Source organism: Enhydra lutris, unplaced genomic scaffold, assembly GCF_002288905.1.
Source record: "Enhydra lutris kenyoni isolate GAN:26980312 unplaced genomic scaffold, ASM228890v2 scaffoldscaffold12, whole genome shotgun sequence".
Classification (NCBI taxonomy): domain Eukaryota; kingdom Metazoa; phylum Chordata; class Mammalia; order Carnivora; family Mustelidae; genus Enhydra; species Enhydra lutris.
The window spans coordinates 24,193,750-24,210,393 of record NW_019154096.1 but is presented as its reverse complement, the minus strand read 5'-3'; the positions used below and the strand labels follow the sequence as shown (position 1 = coordinate 24,210,393).

The window sequence follows — 16,644 nt, the reverse complement described above, 5'->3', positions numbered from 1 at the left end:
TCGGACACCCTTTTAATTAACCTGGGCGACCCTCTCCCGATGGGCCAGCTGAATCCCGTCATGGCCCCACTGTACCCCGGGGCAGCGCCCTGAACTGTGACTCCCACCCCAGCTCCCTCACTCTTCTGAGAATGTGGGCCCTCTGTTTCCCATATGCTCACCACCTGTTGGCCTCCATTCCCTGGCCTGGGGGCCCTGGGTGAGGACTATCGGGGCCCCTGGTAGCCTGTGCCCTGTAGCGATCCTGCCGGCGTCACGTGCCCACAGAGGGTGGCAGGGGGCCTGCCTGGAGCTGGCAGAGGACCTCTACGATTACTCCAAAGTGTTCCCCCATCTAAATCCTTTTTGGAAGCTTCCTTCCTCATCTCCAAAGAGGAAGTTACTCATGGGAAAAGTCATTCCAGTTACTCATGGGAACAGTGAGGCTTGCCCATCTGTCACTCTCATAGCTTCATCATAATGGCCAGCAACGTAGAAAAGTCCTCATGAGCTATAATTTGTCACCGTTATTAATGGTGGACAGTGCCATCAAACCCAATGCCCAGCAGGGTGCTCTGGGTGAGACGCAGAGGAAGAGTACTTGAACAGGCATCCTCCCCAGTGACCAGAGCGGAAAGGGAAGGTCAATGGCAAAAGCAGGGTCTGAGTCCAGATGAAGCCCCACATCACACTGCAGCCTTTACTCTGTGTGCATGTGTGTGTTTATGGGTACAACCTAGACACAAGGGAGCGAACATATGGCACCCTGAGCCGTCCAGCTAAGGCAGGCAAGTTTTACAAGGATGGGCTAATCCATTCATCAGTGTAACACGTTTGTACACCTACTATGTGTCAGGAGTTGGGGGCACGACTGTGAACTTGATGAGCCAGGTCCCCGCCCCCCGCCCCCATGGTAACTCGAACATGGCCACGCGCATCATCGTATGGGATTTCACGACCCCACGTGCACCCCCACAGAGGAGCAGACGAATGAATGAATGCTCAAATAACTGAAACCCGCAGAGGGAAGGTGAACATCACAGATGTAGCCATCCCCATCTTTCAAGTGAAAAGCGACGCTCTGAACTGCTACGGCTATAGCACACCCGTGAAGATGGCCCTGGCGCCTGTCCCCATCCTTGTCCGCTATTCGCAGAACTCCTTACCTGGCGGGCAGTGGCACCCTGGAGACGTCTTCGGGAGGGCCTCCCGGCGCCTCCGAGAGTGGAGCTTCCATTTCTGCAAAAGGAGACAGAGGAGAGGAGTCATGGAAGCGGAAGGCCGAGCCCCAGGAAGGGTCTGCGGCTGGTGGGGACGGAGGGGGAGAAAAGGCCGCCTGGGGGCCGCAGGAGGACTGTTCCAGGATCAAAGACTGGCCACGGGCGTCTGCGTAATAAGAAGCAGATGGAGAAGGTCCCATCTAGGGAATCTCAGTGTCTGATGTCTTTGGAGTGCTCTTAAAGAAATTAACGCCAACCCCAAGGCCCTGTAAACCAGTTGTGGCCTTCCTGCACCCCACCATCATGGGCACAATGACTCGCTTTTCTCGGCTCTCTGCTAATTGTTTCCTGTCTAGAGATCTGGGCTCCTGATTGATCCCAGTGTCAGGGACAGTGACTATTCTTCTGGGGTCCCTCACAGCCAGTCCCAGGCAAGCTGGGCAGGGGTAGGGGACAGAGGGCTGAGCAGGCCACGTGCCCCTCTACCAAAACTCTTCTTTGCAAATCATGGAGCCAATCAGGAAGGCTCCAAGGGAGTAGCAACGAGTAGACTGGGACAACTTTCACTCCCCACGGTGACAAACGGACACATGGCCACGAGCCCCAGTGCCCAGACTGCCTGATTTTCAAAGCGCGGGGCACTGACCCACACAGGGTGGGCCTCACTCGCACAGGGCTGCAAGGGACATGTCGGGGAGAGGCTGCTGAGGTTCGTGCATGGTTCTCATGGGCGGATTCGAGTCCTTCTGCACTGGGTTCATGGGAGGACCGGAGTGGTCAGTTAGAAGGGAAGGGGACTGACACCTGGGAGGCACACAGTAAATGCTCGCTCTTGTGATACTCTGTGTTACAGGTAAGGAACCCGAGATGGAAGGTGGGGCGGGGTGAGGTGCGGAGACTAACATGGCCAAGGTCAAAGGTGGACAATGGCACCTTGCTCTCTGATGTTAGTGTAGCAGTGAGAGCCTGGTAGCTGGTTTTATTTGGTTCCTACAGTAATCCCCCCGCTCCCCGCCATTGGATCAGTTTCCAGCAGTCTGAAGTGACTGATTTCACATGAAGACCCGGCCACGGGGGGCCTGTCCCGCAGCTCACAGTTATTGACAATGACCAGAATCCTGAAGTCCTTGCCATGTGAAGTGGTTAGGAGGCCAGCTGGCCACCCCGCCATAAACATTTCTCCATCACTGGCCTCCTCGCTGGCAGAGTCTGAATTTCTAGTGACACAGACTCCTGACACTTCCACGGCTCCGTGACAGCCATGAGACTTGGTGCTAGTGAGTTCGTATGGTGTACCATCCAGGCCTCGCCAACTGGCCTCTATTTCGTTCCCCACCATGATCCCGATGAGAGCCCCGCAACCATACCCTGTCTCCCTGACCCCATCAGCGCAGCTCACTGCTCCCTGCTCCTCCCGCCTTCCACCCTCCCAACCCAGCATCCCTCCCGCCACGCCCCTGTCAAGGGCAGGGTCCTGAGATAAAAGCAAGCAGAAAAGGCCTACAGAAGCTCCCGCCACCGGGCAGCCCAGCCACTTGTGCCTGTGACCGCACCTGCCCTTTCTCTTTGCTCCTCCCCCGCAAGGCCAACCGTCCAGCTGTGCACAGGGCCTTCCCCGCCCGCCTGCATCAGCAGCGGCCTCCTCTAGACCCCATCCCTGGCTCTCATCAAGCTCTGTCTTCACTGGAAAGAGCCAGAGAGTGAATATTTTGGGTTGCAGGAGCCACATGGTGACACAACCCCTCAGCTCTACTGTCGGAGGTGAGAGGCAGCCACAGAAAACATGAAAACCCAAGAAGCATGGCTGTGTTCCCATAGAGACATATTTACACAAACAGGCTTCAGGTGGGATGTGGCAGTCACCGACCCACTGTTAACATCATCGCTGGGCCAATAAGAAAGGAAAAGAAAACTCCTCTCTGACCAGGCTCTCTCCTAGGCAAACTCCTCCTCTCTCTCCTGGAGCACTCCCACCAAGCTCCTACCTGCCCTCTGCCCACGGCTTTCCCCCAGGTCACCAGTGACTTTGGTGCTACTAAGCCCAGGGGACTGTCCTTCTCATCCCAGCCTGTCACAGGGTTTCCTGGCCCTGCCTTCTCCCTGACATACTCTCTTCACTGGGCTGCCAGGATGCCCCTCTCCCAGTGTCCCTCCTGCCACTCTGTGCTCCTTCTGTCTCCTCTGATGGTTGCTTCTCATCTACGTGGAGGCCACAGGGCCCAGCCTCACTGCCTTCTCTCTGTTCTGGCTCCTGGGGGCCCTCACCCCACCTCATGTCTTCAACGCCATCTGTACGTGATAATGCCCCCCTCCCCGCACCCCTAACACGGATCTTCCTCCAGAACCAGATGCATATATCCAGCAGCTTCCTTGACATCTCCATTGATAGGATCTCAAAATCAGCTCGGCAAAACCGGGCTCCTCACAGTCTGTCCCCGCTTCCCCAGGCCTGCCCCTCTGTTGTCTTCCTCGTCCCAGGGAATGGCAACTCCATCTTGCCAGACCCTTGAGATCATCAGTGATGCCCTCTTCTCTCTCACTCCACGCCCATTTGGTCAACAACTTCTGCTCTCTGCTTTCTAGACAAATCCAGGATCTGATGCTTTTCTACCACCTCTTCATTACATCTAGCTCAAGCCTGGTCCTCTCTGGCCCAGTCATGGTGATAACTTGATGGGTCCCCCTGCCATTGCCCCATAGAGCATTCTCAACATGGCCGCCAGGGGGCCACACAGGCCTCCTAGATGCTCCTGCACATGCCAGGCTTTCTCCTACCTCAGGGCCTTTGAACTTGTGGGCCTGCCTGCCTGGGATACTCATTTCCCGGCTAATCACCCTCTCGCTCTCAGTGAGACCTCTGCTCCCCGCACCCTGCAATATACTTACACTCCTTCTTCCCTGTTTTATCTTTTTCCTCTGGATTTTGTTGTATTGTTGGTTCATTTATCTCTTTTATGGTCTACCTGGATCACAAGAAGGTAAGCTCCACAAGGATATGGGTATTTTGATCTGTTTTATTCATTGCCATATCCTCAGTGCCTGGAACAAGGTCTGTCATATGCTAGGTGCTCAGTAAAGAGCAGTTGCTTACAAACCAGGAGATTTCACAAAAAGATTTGGATTTCCAGTCTCTCTTGAACAACAGAAGGATCTGGTGGATACTGGGCCATGGTGATGACTGGGTGGTGCTGAGTGATGGCTGCCCCTGCTGGGTGGGCATGTGCTGCCCAGGTCACCACAGTACCCTCTCCTGGCCAGCTTCGCCTGCTTTGGCCCACCAACCTGACCCCTTTAGGCATATGAGTTTGAGACTCCTGGTGGGACATGCCCAGGCTGAGGCTTAGGGGTTAGTGGAAAACCTTCTAAGGCCCCAGTCTCCCTGGACAGAACAGCCGTCCCACTACCCCTAGCTGACGGCCTCCTGGAATGCCCTGCACGACCAGAGCTGAAACAGCACCTGCCTGATCTCTGCAGCTATTAAAACTCCTGTATCAGTATCAAAGGGAAAACGCCAGGCGGCTACTCACTCCCTCCAGAGAATGCTGAGAGGCCTGGCCTTGGGTTTTTGGGGCCACTCCCTCCCCGCACTTGGTCCCAGGGCTCTTAAAGGGCTCAGGCTCTACCTGGGCCTCTGTAATAGGTGTGGGTCCAAGTCATAGTGTGGAGGAATGGAGCCCAGATCCAGCTGGGACCTTGACCTTGGTATCTCTCCTCTGGGGACATCTGTAAAATGGGGCTCTTGCTCCCCAGCCAGCCTCCTCAATGTTGCTGTGGAAAGTGCCTTTGAAACCATAGAGTACTTACCAGAAGGGATTGTTAAATAAGTTACCATTAATACTAATAGCTATACATATGAAGCAGTATAGCTCAGGTGCTGTGCTAAGTATTTTGGTGGAAAATGTCATTTAATAGTTCATTTTTGATATCATGAGTGTATGACTCCTATCAGAATCCCTCTGCCCTTGGAGGTGGCAGTGGGACTCTACTTTGGATGAGCACAGATGGCCTCAGACTCTGCTGAAGGGTCCACTGCACGCAGGGTTGGGCAGGGCAGATTGTGGGCCTGCACTACACTTGGGGGTCCGAGGACCCTGGGGTCCACTCCCGGCTCTCCCGCTGCATATTAAGCAAGAGACACGATCCCTCCAGACTTCGATTTCCTCATCTATAAAATGGGGCTAATCTCAGCTACCCACTGGACGACACAGGACAGATAGAGCGAAAAAAACGAGATAGGATCAAAAAACAAAAACAGCATCCAGATGCGGAGAAGGTAAGCACCCGCTACGCTTGCTTGTTTTTCTTGGTGGCCGGGGGAAGGCCCCGTCTCTCTCGAGCCGGTCCCAGGCCCGTCTCCTCCCATTTACCATGGTGAAGCTGGCCCGGCCCCAGGAGCTGCTGGGGACCTGTAGTCAAGTCTTCTGCCATGCCGCCATTCCTGGGAAACTCTGAACCCCTCTTCCCGGAAGAGGGAGGGTGAACAAGGGTCCTTCCTGCCTGCCGCCCTGCCCTGGACCTTGACAACTAGAGGCTGAAAGAGGGAGCTGCCCATTTAAATAAGTGCACTGAGCAAAGCTCCCGTCCCTGCAGCAGCATCTGATTCCAATGCCTGGCACAGAGTGGTGCCCGATGGCCTCTGCTAGAGCCCTTCTCATTACCCCGTGCCGTACCGTGGGGCCGGTACCTGGTGGAGACTGAGCCGGTTTTTTGAAGGCAGGGCCCAGTCTGGCATTTTGATCCACACTTGCACTGAATTAATCACTTTGAGTTCTGCCCCCTAAGCACCGGGTGCTAGAAGGACACGGACTTCTGGGCAGCATTTGGATGCATGGAGATGGGAGAGGGAGGGCATTCCGGTGCAGAGCAAAGGCTCGGAGGCAGGACGGAAGCTGTGCAGAGCCAGCCCCTGGGCCCGGTCGCAGGGACGGTCCCACAGATGGGCTTTGTTAAGGGGACAGGCCCATGGGTGGCCGCCTGCCCTGGAGCATGGGCAGATCAGCGTAGGGAAATCAAAACGGAGGAAACTGAGACGCTCAACCCACATCCACCCAAACGGGACTCGCCTGGTCAGCCTGGGGGGTGCCAGAAGCGGGTGCTATGGGATGTGCCTGGGGAACAGTCTGCTTCCTCCCTCCACAATTCTCTTTGTGCCACAGACCTGGCATCCGATCACAGATTCTCAGAGCCATGACATGGGGGCCCAAGGGTCCACCAGAGGCCACAGGCTGCATCTGCTCCCCTCCCCCCCACACCCCGGGTTCAGCAGACCCACAGAGCGGTGTTGCTCCAGACTCTGCAGATCAGAAAGGTCTGGGAAGGAGGTGAATGCCCCTGTGGGAGCTTTCCAGCCTTCCCATGAGGAAGTCCTTCCTTTCAGCTCACCTCTGGCCCTGCTGCTGTTTCAGGGAGTCAGGGAGCGGGGCCCTGGAACTGTGTGGTTGTGGGTGAGAGCCAAGTGGCCAGGGGGCTGGGACCACAGGTTCAAGGTGCCTGAGGTTGTCTCGGGGCCTGGTGCAGGATGAAGCAGGGTCCCCGACACAGAGCAGGGAGGGGTTGGGGGAGAGTGCTGGAGTGGAAACCAGGAGCCTCTTCCCTCCTTCCCTCCTTGCAGCAGATGGGAGTTGAGCATCTACGTAGAGCAGAGCCATGCAAAGTGCCAGGACATGTGGGAGAACAGACAGGGCTGCCCCATGGCCCTTACTCTCCAGGCAGGGGCACACTGTCTACAAACCACACACGCCAAGAAGCAGCAGCCACTGTTAAGCAAGGGTGAGGTGCTCCAGGCTGGTTTGTCATGGGAAGTGACTGGCAGGGCTGAGACCTGAGGGTGACCAGCCATTAACCCAGGGGAGGGCCTGGGTACATGGAAAACGGCTGACACCTGACACCATCATGGGCTTCTTATGAAACAGGCAGGGCTCCTGCCTTGATGAATGCATTTAGCGCACCCAGCAACCCCCCATGAAGGAGGAACCTGAGACAGGGAGCAGCGAACCGACTTGCACAATGACAGGCAACCAGGAGGGGCAGAGGCGGGATCCAAACCAGGAAGCCAGGAAGACACTTTCCAGGACTCGGCCATACCAACCACTGGAGGGCCAGGCACTACACAAATTGCTCATTTTACCTTTTTAAATTCTCAAAGCAGCACCCAGTAAGAGGGAGATACTCTTTATTACCACCTCCCCATTTTTTTAGAGGGACAAGCCAAAGCACAGAGAGGTTAAGCAACTCACCCAACACCACACAGCCAGGAACTAGCAGAGCTGGACTTGAACCCAGCAATCGGGCTCTGGGGTCTGTGTTCCCAGCTATGCCACATTACGGCCATGTGGCTGGACTCTGAAAGTGGGGGGGAGGGGAGCCCTAAGGCCAGAGATGCGGGTCGGCGGGGCAAGGGCCCAAACTCTTCAGGCCTCCTGGACCACATTAAGAAATTTAGTCTCTGGCCTGAGAACAATAGGAAGTTACTGAAGAGCTATAATTAGGGGAATGTGGTGACTGTATTTAGAGCTTTTAAAAGAGCAGCCTGGTTGCTGTGTGGATGTTGAAAGGGACAGGGCAGAGTGAATGGGGGCAGGTGCGTTAGGAGGCCCCTGCTATAGCCCAGAAGGCCATGGTAGAAGTAGCCGGCTGGGGAAGGGCACGCAGTGATGGAGAGATGGGGACAGGTCTGCAGGAGGCTGAATGGTGCAGGCGGAAGGGCCTGGAGTAGCTGCACCTAGAGGCCAGCGCTTCCCGAGATGAAGGGGTGCTGGGGAGGGGTGGGATTCCTGCTCAGTTTAGCATGTCGAGTTTGAGGTGCTTTCAAGACATGCTGGAGGGGTGGGGTGGTAAGTGTCAAGAAGAATCTGGCGCTCTGACCAGATGAAAACACACACATGACAGCTGGACTGGTCAGCCGCATCAGGTAGTGAGTTCCCTGTCATTGTGGGCATGTAAGCCTGAGAACCGGGGATATTGTGGGGAATTCCTGGTATAGTTAGTGGCTTCCCTCCTTCCAACACTCTGATTCTATGGAGTGGGGGAGAAGCTGGAGGTAGCAGGGCCATCCTTGATCTCCCATATCTCTCGGTCTCCACCTACCCCTTGGAAACTGCAAAGGCCAGCTCACAGAGACCAAGGCTCTTCCTGGAAGAGCCCCAGCTAATGCCCCTTCAGCCAGCCCCCTTCCTGCATCCTTGTCCCCAGAGGTCCCCCATCCCATCCTGCCCTCCAGGCCACTGAGTCAGAGGAAGATCTTATGCAGAATACCTCCCAGTGACGGCTTAAGAGGGACTTTCCCGGAGCATCTGTAGGACAAGAGACAAGGCGTGGAGTCCCCTGGATGACAGAACCCCGGGCTCTGCAATGGCCTTCCGGGGGAACATGTGTCCTCTGAGGGCAGCAAGCCCTCCCTGCTGGAACTGAACCAACAGAGAGGCAGGAGCCTCGTGGTGGGAGGGTGGGCTGGACACAGAACAGCTGAGCAAAGGGCCTGGGACACCCCATGTTGCTGGAGTGAGCAGGGGTAATGAGGGGAGGAAAAGGCATTGAAGAAGCAGCAGAGGCCCAGGCTGTGTGGCCTCTAGCAATGCAGGGCTTCAGGAAAGCCCACAATAGGCCTTAGGAGAAGAGACAGGGGCCCCGTGTGCCCTGGAAGGCTGCGCCCAGCCTCTCAGGCAGCCAGTTCCTCCCCTTTGTGTGTGGCATGCTCTTGCTCTTTGAAGGGGAGCCCCTGCTGCCAGCAACCCCATCCCCACCCTTTTGGACACAAAGAATTTTCTGCAGGGAGGCCCCCACCCAGGGCAGGGGCATTTGGCATGCAGATGGGAGTGGGGGGCAGTCCCCAAGGAGCTCCTGCCAGGGTCTGCTGGCAGCACAGAGCACACCCAGGAGAGATGGGGACCCCTGTTGCCACAGCCTCCCCAGGCCCTCCCCAGATCCCAGCCTCAGTTTCCCTCGGAGAAGCCTGCAGACCTCCTTTACTCCCTGAGGACTCAACAAGCAGCTTCTGCAAGGGGTATGATCCCACTAAAAGAGGTGGGAGGATTCCCAAGGCTTCTGAAAACTTCCTTCTGGATGGCAAACCCTCCATTGATTTGATTTTTTCAAAAACAAAACAGGGCAAACCCCAAGCCCCCAAACCCGAATCGACCCCCTTCTTTAAGCCCCCTCGACTTTTGAACTGGGCAGTGAGTGGTAGCCCTTCTATTGACACGTCCTGTGACCCTCTTGAACACCGGCGTGAGCCTCTTGGCACTGCTCGGGACCCGGGGGAGGGGCCTGGGTTCGGACATACAAGATGCCCCCAGGGCACGGGCATGGGCACAGGGCCACAGCTAGAATCTGTCTCCCACGGGGCTTGTTAAACACCCCACTGCAAGACCCTCGCCACAGAGATTCACTTCTGGCTTTGGGAACAGGGATCAGCCTTGGTATGCTGTGCTCCCCATGGAGCTGGGCCAGCTCTGTGAGGGTGTGCGGATGTGAGGAGGGGAGAGTGACTTTAAAGAGTTTAGTTGCTGTAGAGGTTCTGTTCCTGCCTTGCTCCAAAAGGATATGCTCGGGCGGCTTGCATGGACAGGCAGCCAGACACAGATTATACCGTAAGGGAGCTGGGAGGTAAGGGGGACGGAGAGAAAGCAAGGGCAAGGTGATCAGTGGGAACTGGGGTTGGGGCTTAGGCAGAAACTTCTGCTGGAAGGATGAGCCCAGGCCACGGGGTGAAACCCAGATTTGGTGCTAAGCTTTCTGTGTCCAAAAGATAAGATCCCATCCATCCCTCCTGAGAAGCCAAGCATTCCAGAAACCAAGGCTGGACAAGGTTTTTCCTAAGGGTCCTCTTCACCAAGGCCTGATGTCACAAATTTTGCTGTAAATGTCACTTTATAGCAAAGACAGTAACGCCGGTCTGATGCCAAGTCAGACTGGTCAACGCCAGCTCTGTGGGAGCTGAACCAGACTGAACCGGTCCCTAGCCCCTGATCTGTATGACCTGCTTCAGCTGGCCTAGTAGGGTATGGCACTTTATACAGATGGTGTATACTAGCAGCTTTAGAGTGGAAGCTCTGGGGCTAGACTTCTTGGGTTCAAGGCCCAGTTCTGCTACTCACTAGCTGTGTGACCTTGGGAAAGTCACTTAACTTCTCTGGGCCTCCATTTTTCTCTTCTGTAAGAATATAAAATAAAATAAAAAATAGAAAAAAATATCGGTATATAATCACTTCAGAGGATTGTTTGAGAATTAAATGAATCAATAGATGGTAGAAATCTTTGAACAGTGCTCAATAGATATTAGGTAGTAATAAAATTTACAGATGGGGTACAGCCCCATCTTACCTCCTCCTTTGATGCTGAGGGCGGTGGTCATGATTGCAGCTGCTATGAACTGAATGATTTCATTTAATCCCACAACCACCCTGTAAGGAGGATGTTGGCATCCCCATTTTCCAGATCAGAACCCTGGAGCTCAGGTCACATGACCAGTTAGTGGCAGATGTCCAAGCGACCTCACATGCTGTGGGCTTGCCCACTTGACTCTTTCGCTCAAATGAAAAATGTGCCAGGGAGCCTGGGCAGGTGAAGAGGAGCTCCTGACCATTGGGAGTAGGGGATGGGACGGGATGGACGCCCCCAGCTGCCCTGTCTAGGTGGGAACCCAGCCCACTGAGCCACCCCCACTCTCCCAGCCAGCCCCATGGTACAGCCCTGACTTGGCGGAGTCCGTCCTTTCTTCTCTGCTGGTTGCTGGGAAACACCCACCTCCATCGTGCGCCCTGGAGCAAACGCTGAACCTACAGCTCGATCTGGGGTCTGCATGTGGGAGGGGCAGCGACGGAGATGGCTTCCATATCCCCTAGCAGAGGGACCTAAACCAGCAATGAAGTGGTGAGCCAAGTCCTGGGTTAGGCTCAGTAAGGGACCTGGTGACTGTGAGCCCTGCTCCCGGCCGCTGGCTTGGGTGTGCGTAAATGCAGAGATGAGCTATTTAAAGGCAATAGAGAGGAGAACACCCTGTACAATGTGCTTGAGGCCAAGCCACGAGTGGCAAATAGATGGGCATTGACTCTAACAGGCAAGGAGTGGCAGTCTGGAGGGCTGTGTTGAGAAGGATTCTGAGGTCCGTCTATGCTCGCGCCATGTCTACATTTTCCTTCTCTGAGCTAGATGTGTGGCATGGCAGCAAGTTCTTCAGGAAGTCAGAGCAGGGAGAGAGTCCACTGGGGACTGGAGTGATCCGGGGAAGGCTTTCCAGAGGGTGCTAGCGCAAGCTGAAAATGATTAGGAGTAAGATGAAAAAGACATCTTTCCGAGAGTGTCAAACTATGCTTAAGGCAGATGGCACCCTGTCTCAGAGGCTTCGACTTTCCCACCAGCTTCCCATGAGGGGTGGCTACTTAATGAGGTTCTCAGTTTGGTTCAGAGCTACCTGTTAGTTTTAAGGGCTTTGGAGAAGCTGTAAAACGTTAACAACTCTCCCAGGCATTATCTGTAACAGATATTGCTCTGTATTTTTCTTTTAACTGAGAGTCAGGAAATTGCTCTTGATCTTGAACACCTAGAGATAGAAAATGCCCTTGACACCCAAAGGAGTCTATCACAGATAGCAGGAGGGAGGGTACAGTGACATCAGTCTTCTCATCTGTAAAATGGGGCAATGAGAGCGTCCGTCCCTTAGGGAGGCTGTGAGGATTGGAAGAGATATCACGCACAGCATGGGCTGCCCTATGTACCATATCAACATGAGACAATCCCATCAGGGGTGCCGTTAGTCTTACTGTCAAGGGAAGGGGAGTCTGCCTGGCATCCCCCAATGCCCACCTGGAAGGTGGCTGCTGACACCCGTTGCCCCCTCCCCCGCCCTTTGGCCAAGAACGTGGATTTGGCTATTCTCAACTCCAGTCCCTTCTCTTTCACAGCACACCCGCTGCCCAGCCCTGGGTGACATCTGATTTCCTCCGTTTGGGACATTCCAGTTCTTTTCTTTACAGCAAGCAAATCAAGCAACAGGCAGCTGGAGCGCTCATTAAGGGATCCAGCCCAGGAGAGAGGCACTGATGGGGGAAGAGTGAGGGCCTGAGGTCTGGAAACCACACTGCCAGCTCCCTGCAATCGGGCTCCCCACCCCCATCCTCTTCTCCCCGACCTGACCCTCCCCTCCCAGTGGCCAGGCCCATCAGATCCAGGCCTTCTGCTCGCAAATGCCTCTGGCCTGCCTCCTTCCAGGCTCCTCTCCCATGGGGTCCCCTCGGCCTGGCCTTCCACCAGCCTCCCAGATTTGGTCTCTGCCCAGCATCCTGCTTTCCCCACTGGGATGGGTGGTGTGCCTTTGCCCCTGGGTTCCTGCCTCTAGGCCACGGAGTAGGCTGTGGGCCTCCCCAGGACTGTCCTGTCTGATGGCCTTCTTTCTTCCTTCAGAGAATGGCCCAGGCCTACCTGCTCTAGGATGACTGTTTGCCCCACATCCTCGGGAGCCCCCTGGGAGCACCCATACTGTTCTGGGAATGGCATGGTGTGCCTGTGCACCTTTAGAGCAGGAAGCCTCTGCATGTCCATGTCACAGAATCACTCTGTGAACAAAACCACGTCCCCAGCTCTCCTCTGCCTTTTCTTCTCACTGGGGGTTCCTCCGGTCAGCCTCTTGCTTCTCGGCCTCTCCCCTTTCTCACTCTTGCCCTTGCTCCCACTGGAAGAGCACATGTAGGAAAGGGAAGGCCGAGGGCAGAGGCAGGCCTTGAGTTGCTCCAAGACACCTTTGCTGGCACAGAAGTGGTTTGCTACTAGAGCAATGCTGTCCCACAGAACTTTCTACGATGATATATATGTTCCATATCCGCACTGTCCAATGGGTAGCCATTGGCCTTGCGTGTCTCTTGAGCACTAACCTGAAACGAGGCCACTGTGACAGATAAACTTAATTTTAAATAGTATTTGATTTGAATTCATGTACGGATAATGAGTCACGTGTAATTGTATGGGGCAGTGCGGTCCTTCGAGTGCCCCTTCATGAAGCCCTGGACTGTAAGCCCCATCTAGGGGATGCCTCCCAGGGCCACCTCCCCACAGAGGGGGCTGACCACCACCTCCACCCCCAGGACCGGCCCTCCATCTGGCTCCACGGCCCTTGGCTACCGACCTGTGACTCCCACTGCAGCCCCCGTTCCCATTCACCCCACTCTATTCCTGCCTGCAGCCCAGTCCAGGCCCCAGGCCCCTGTGGCCTGTGTCGGCCTCTCGTTTTGCCTTCCTGCTCTGCCTTGCTCTCCCTCCCATTCTAGGAACACAACTGCCCTCCTCAAGCCCTTCCATGGCTCCCCAGTGCTTTCACATAGATCTAACAGTCTCTGAGGCCACTCTCGACCCAGGCGCCCTGGCTCTCTGCAGCAGAATCTTTCACCACTCCATTCCCCAAAGCCAACCCCTCCCTCTGGCTTCCAACCTTCAGAAGCTGTTCTCTTTGCCCCCTGGAACAAGGCCCCTCCACTATCCCTTTTGGCCTGGAAGACTCTGATTCACCCTTTAAGACATCACTCGAAAATCACTTTCCCCGGAAGCCACCGCCCTCATGTATGTTACATGTTAATACACTCCCCAGACCTCCTCGGCTCCCATCACATGATGGGGTCACCACCCGGGGCCTTCTTTGTGCCCTATTTGCCTGTGAGTTTAGGAGGGCAGAAGTGTGTCCCCCACAATGCCTGACCCACAGCTGGCTCTCAGGAAACATTTGCTGCCTGTCTGACTGCAGACGGACAGGGGAAGGCGGCAGGACATAGTGAAGAGCCCTGGAAGTGGGGTCAGGAAATTGAGTTCTAATTCTGGATCTGGCCACGTGACTGGGGTAGCCCCCAGCCCCTCTGTGGGTCTCTATTTCCCCATCTGTAAGATGGGGTCAGTTCAGATGCTCAGGCAGATGAGAGGTCTAGAAGTCAGGGGCTGCCCCAGAAGCTCCAGTTTGCAGACGAGGAATCAGCATGGTGGAATCAGCATGGTCCGTAACACTGTCCGCCCCAGGCCTTGCAAGCATGAGACTCGACAGGGCTAAGTCTCAAGGGGAGGAAGCAAGGATCTGGGGCAGGCCCTGGCCAGCAGCAGGGGCCGGGGAGGGGAGACTACGGAGAGAGGCACTGAGCAGAGCTCCCAGGGTCAAATGTTTGCCCCTCTGCAGCCAGGGCCCCTCCTCGACAGCGGGGAGTGGGGGAGTCGGGGAGTGGGGGGGAGGAGCCCTTGCTGCCCTGACACCACCTCCACCACCCAGCCACCCCGGGAACACTCTCAGACAGCTGGCAGAGGCTACTGGCTCGAGCTGTTGGGTCCAGACACTTCCCAGAGGACTTGCAGGGGGCCTGGCAGAGTCCTGGATCCCCTGGGTCCTGGCGGAGCATGGGAATGGGCTGCTGGCAGGACTGGGACCACCCGTTCTGCTCTAGTCCTGGGACCTCCCTCTCCTTGAGCACACCAGAGAGCTGCCTGGGCAACTACCAGCCTTTGCCTGGTAGTGCGACCCGAGAGGAGCCCAGCTGCAGGGCACTGGAGCCTTGTGCCAGAACGGCCACAGCACCCACCTCAGAACTGGGTTCCGACCAACCGTTACAACCAGTTTGCGAGCTCAGAGGGGTGAGGGTATTTGCTGCTCACAGGGCTCTAAGTAGCAGAGTGGGGATAAAAGCCTCCTGCCTGCTCCTTCCTGTTCCACACCACCTTTCACTAAGTAAGGTGTCCCCTCCCAGTTCTTGCTCAGGGAAACCTTCCATGGCCAGCCCGTTCCAGAACCTCTTCCCAGACCACCACAGCCCTCACCTGTGGGTTTTTTCCTTCATTTGAGCCCCCCTTCCCTTGTGCTGTCCAGAGTCTCCTAAGTCACCAGGATTCCCACTCCCACTGGCCAGCTCTTCCTCTGGTGGCACCAGTGAGACCGCATGTCTCTCCTTCCTGGGGAGGGCGAGCTCTCTCCATGTACTCCCAAGACTGCTATGGCTAAGAAACACTAATGGCTTTTAACCCACTTAGGTTCAAGGACATTTCAGAAGGGGGCAAAGCTCAGCATCGCTTTCCCAGAAAAACACACAAACATAAAATGATGGGGACCAGGGGACCAGGGATAGGAAATGTGGCTTAGAAACAAGAGGGTATAGGCTTATTTGAGCCCAAGGACAGCACAACCAGGGAAACCACAGCCTGGGGGCAGTGGGCAGGGACCAGGACACCACTCCCTGCAAGGACAGCCCCATCTGTCCCTCTCAGCCCCCTGGATGACTCTCTTCCCAGCTGAACATGGCAATAAAAGTCTGGCAGCAATGATCCTCAAGGGATGGATGCGAGGGCCGCGGGGGCCCAGCCAGCCTCAGCCAGGGCCATCGGGCACGCATCCCGCCGCGTGGGCGCTGGACGGCTCACACCGCCCTGGCGGAGTGCCGGAGAGAGAAGTGGGGCCTGGCAGCCTCCGCGCGCCTCCCCGTCCCTTGCCGCCTTCCACCTGCCCCGCGCGCCCTGGCGCTCTCAGCGCGGGACGTGGGGGCGCCCGCCGGCGCGGGAGCTGAAGGGTCCCGCGCAAGCCGCCGGGGTCCTCCGGGCCCTCCGAGTCCCCGCAGGCACGCGTCCGTCCCCGCCCCCACCCACCGGCAGACAGCCGCTGCGGGACCCCGGCGCACCGCGCGACTCGGAGCAAAGCAAGCGCCCGCCGGCGCCCGCCGGTCGAAAGTTCGGAGGCTGCGCGAGGGGGCGCCGCCGGGAGGGATAAAAGCCAGCAACAAAGAGCACAGACCTCATCCAGCAGTTGGTTGACTCGTCCCAAAATAGCAGTCTCCATTTGCTGCTCCCCACGCTCGGCTTCCAGGCGCAGCACCCGGGCCTGCAGCTCGGCGGTCCGAAAGTGGGCGAGCAGGCTGAGCGCCAGCGAGCACAGGGCCAGCGCCAGCAGCCCGCAGGATCCCGGGCTCGGCAGCCGTGCGCAGCGCTCCGCCGGCGCCACCGCCAGCGCCACCGCCGCGGGCGCGCTGGGCTCCCCGGGGCCGCGGGCATCGGCTGCTGCCGCTTTGCGGGCGCGCTCCGCTACCATCCCCTCGAGTCTTGAGAACCAATAAATAAATAAATAGAATAAATAAAGGCGAGCGCCGCTGCCCTGAGGCGCTATCCGAGCTGTGGGCAGGGGGGAAAAAATGTCCCTTTCCTTTGCTCCCGGCAGAGGATGGAAAAAGGAGCGGCAGGAGGGGGAAAGCCGAAAAAACACCACCAGCGGTAATCGGGGTACACCCAGGTGAGAAGAAAGTTACTTAGAAGAACGTTCCAAGTCCAGAAAAGTTAGGGGAATCTGGACGGCTCTCCTCTCCGCCCCGTTTTTCCCTTCGAGTATCTGCAGAGTCCTGGAGTTCCTTCTGCGCTGTCCGTCCTTCTTGGTTTCTCGCGCTTCCCGGGCGAGCCGGTTTCAGTCCCGGGGCGAAGGGGCGCACATGGAGGGCCCCAT

At 56.6% G+C, this 16,644-nt stretch overlaps 1 protein-coding gene across 1 annotated transcript in view; it reads right to left on the bottom strand.

The window, feature by feature from the left end:
- Window positions 1-16,239, bottom strand: part of LOC111144910 (collagen type XIII alpha 1 chain) — a 140,608-nt gene extending 124,369 nt beyond the window's left edge. The window contains exons 1-2 of the mRNA XM_022499510.1: window positions 15,946-16,239; window positions 1,146-1,218 (exon numbers count right to left, since the gene is read on the bottom strand). Of these exons, the coding sequence (XP_022355218.1) occupies window positions 1,146-1,218; window positions 15,946-16,239 (367 nt within the window). The remainder of the gene's footprint in view (window positions 1-1,145; window positions 1,219-15,945) is intronic.
- Between the last annotated feature and the right edge of the window lie 405 nt (window positions 16,240-16,644).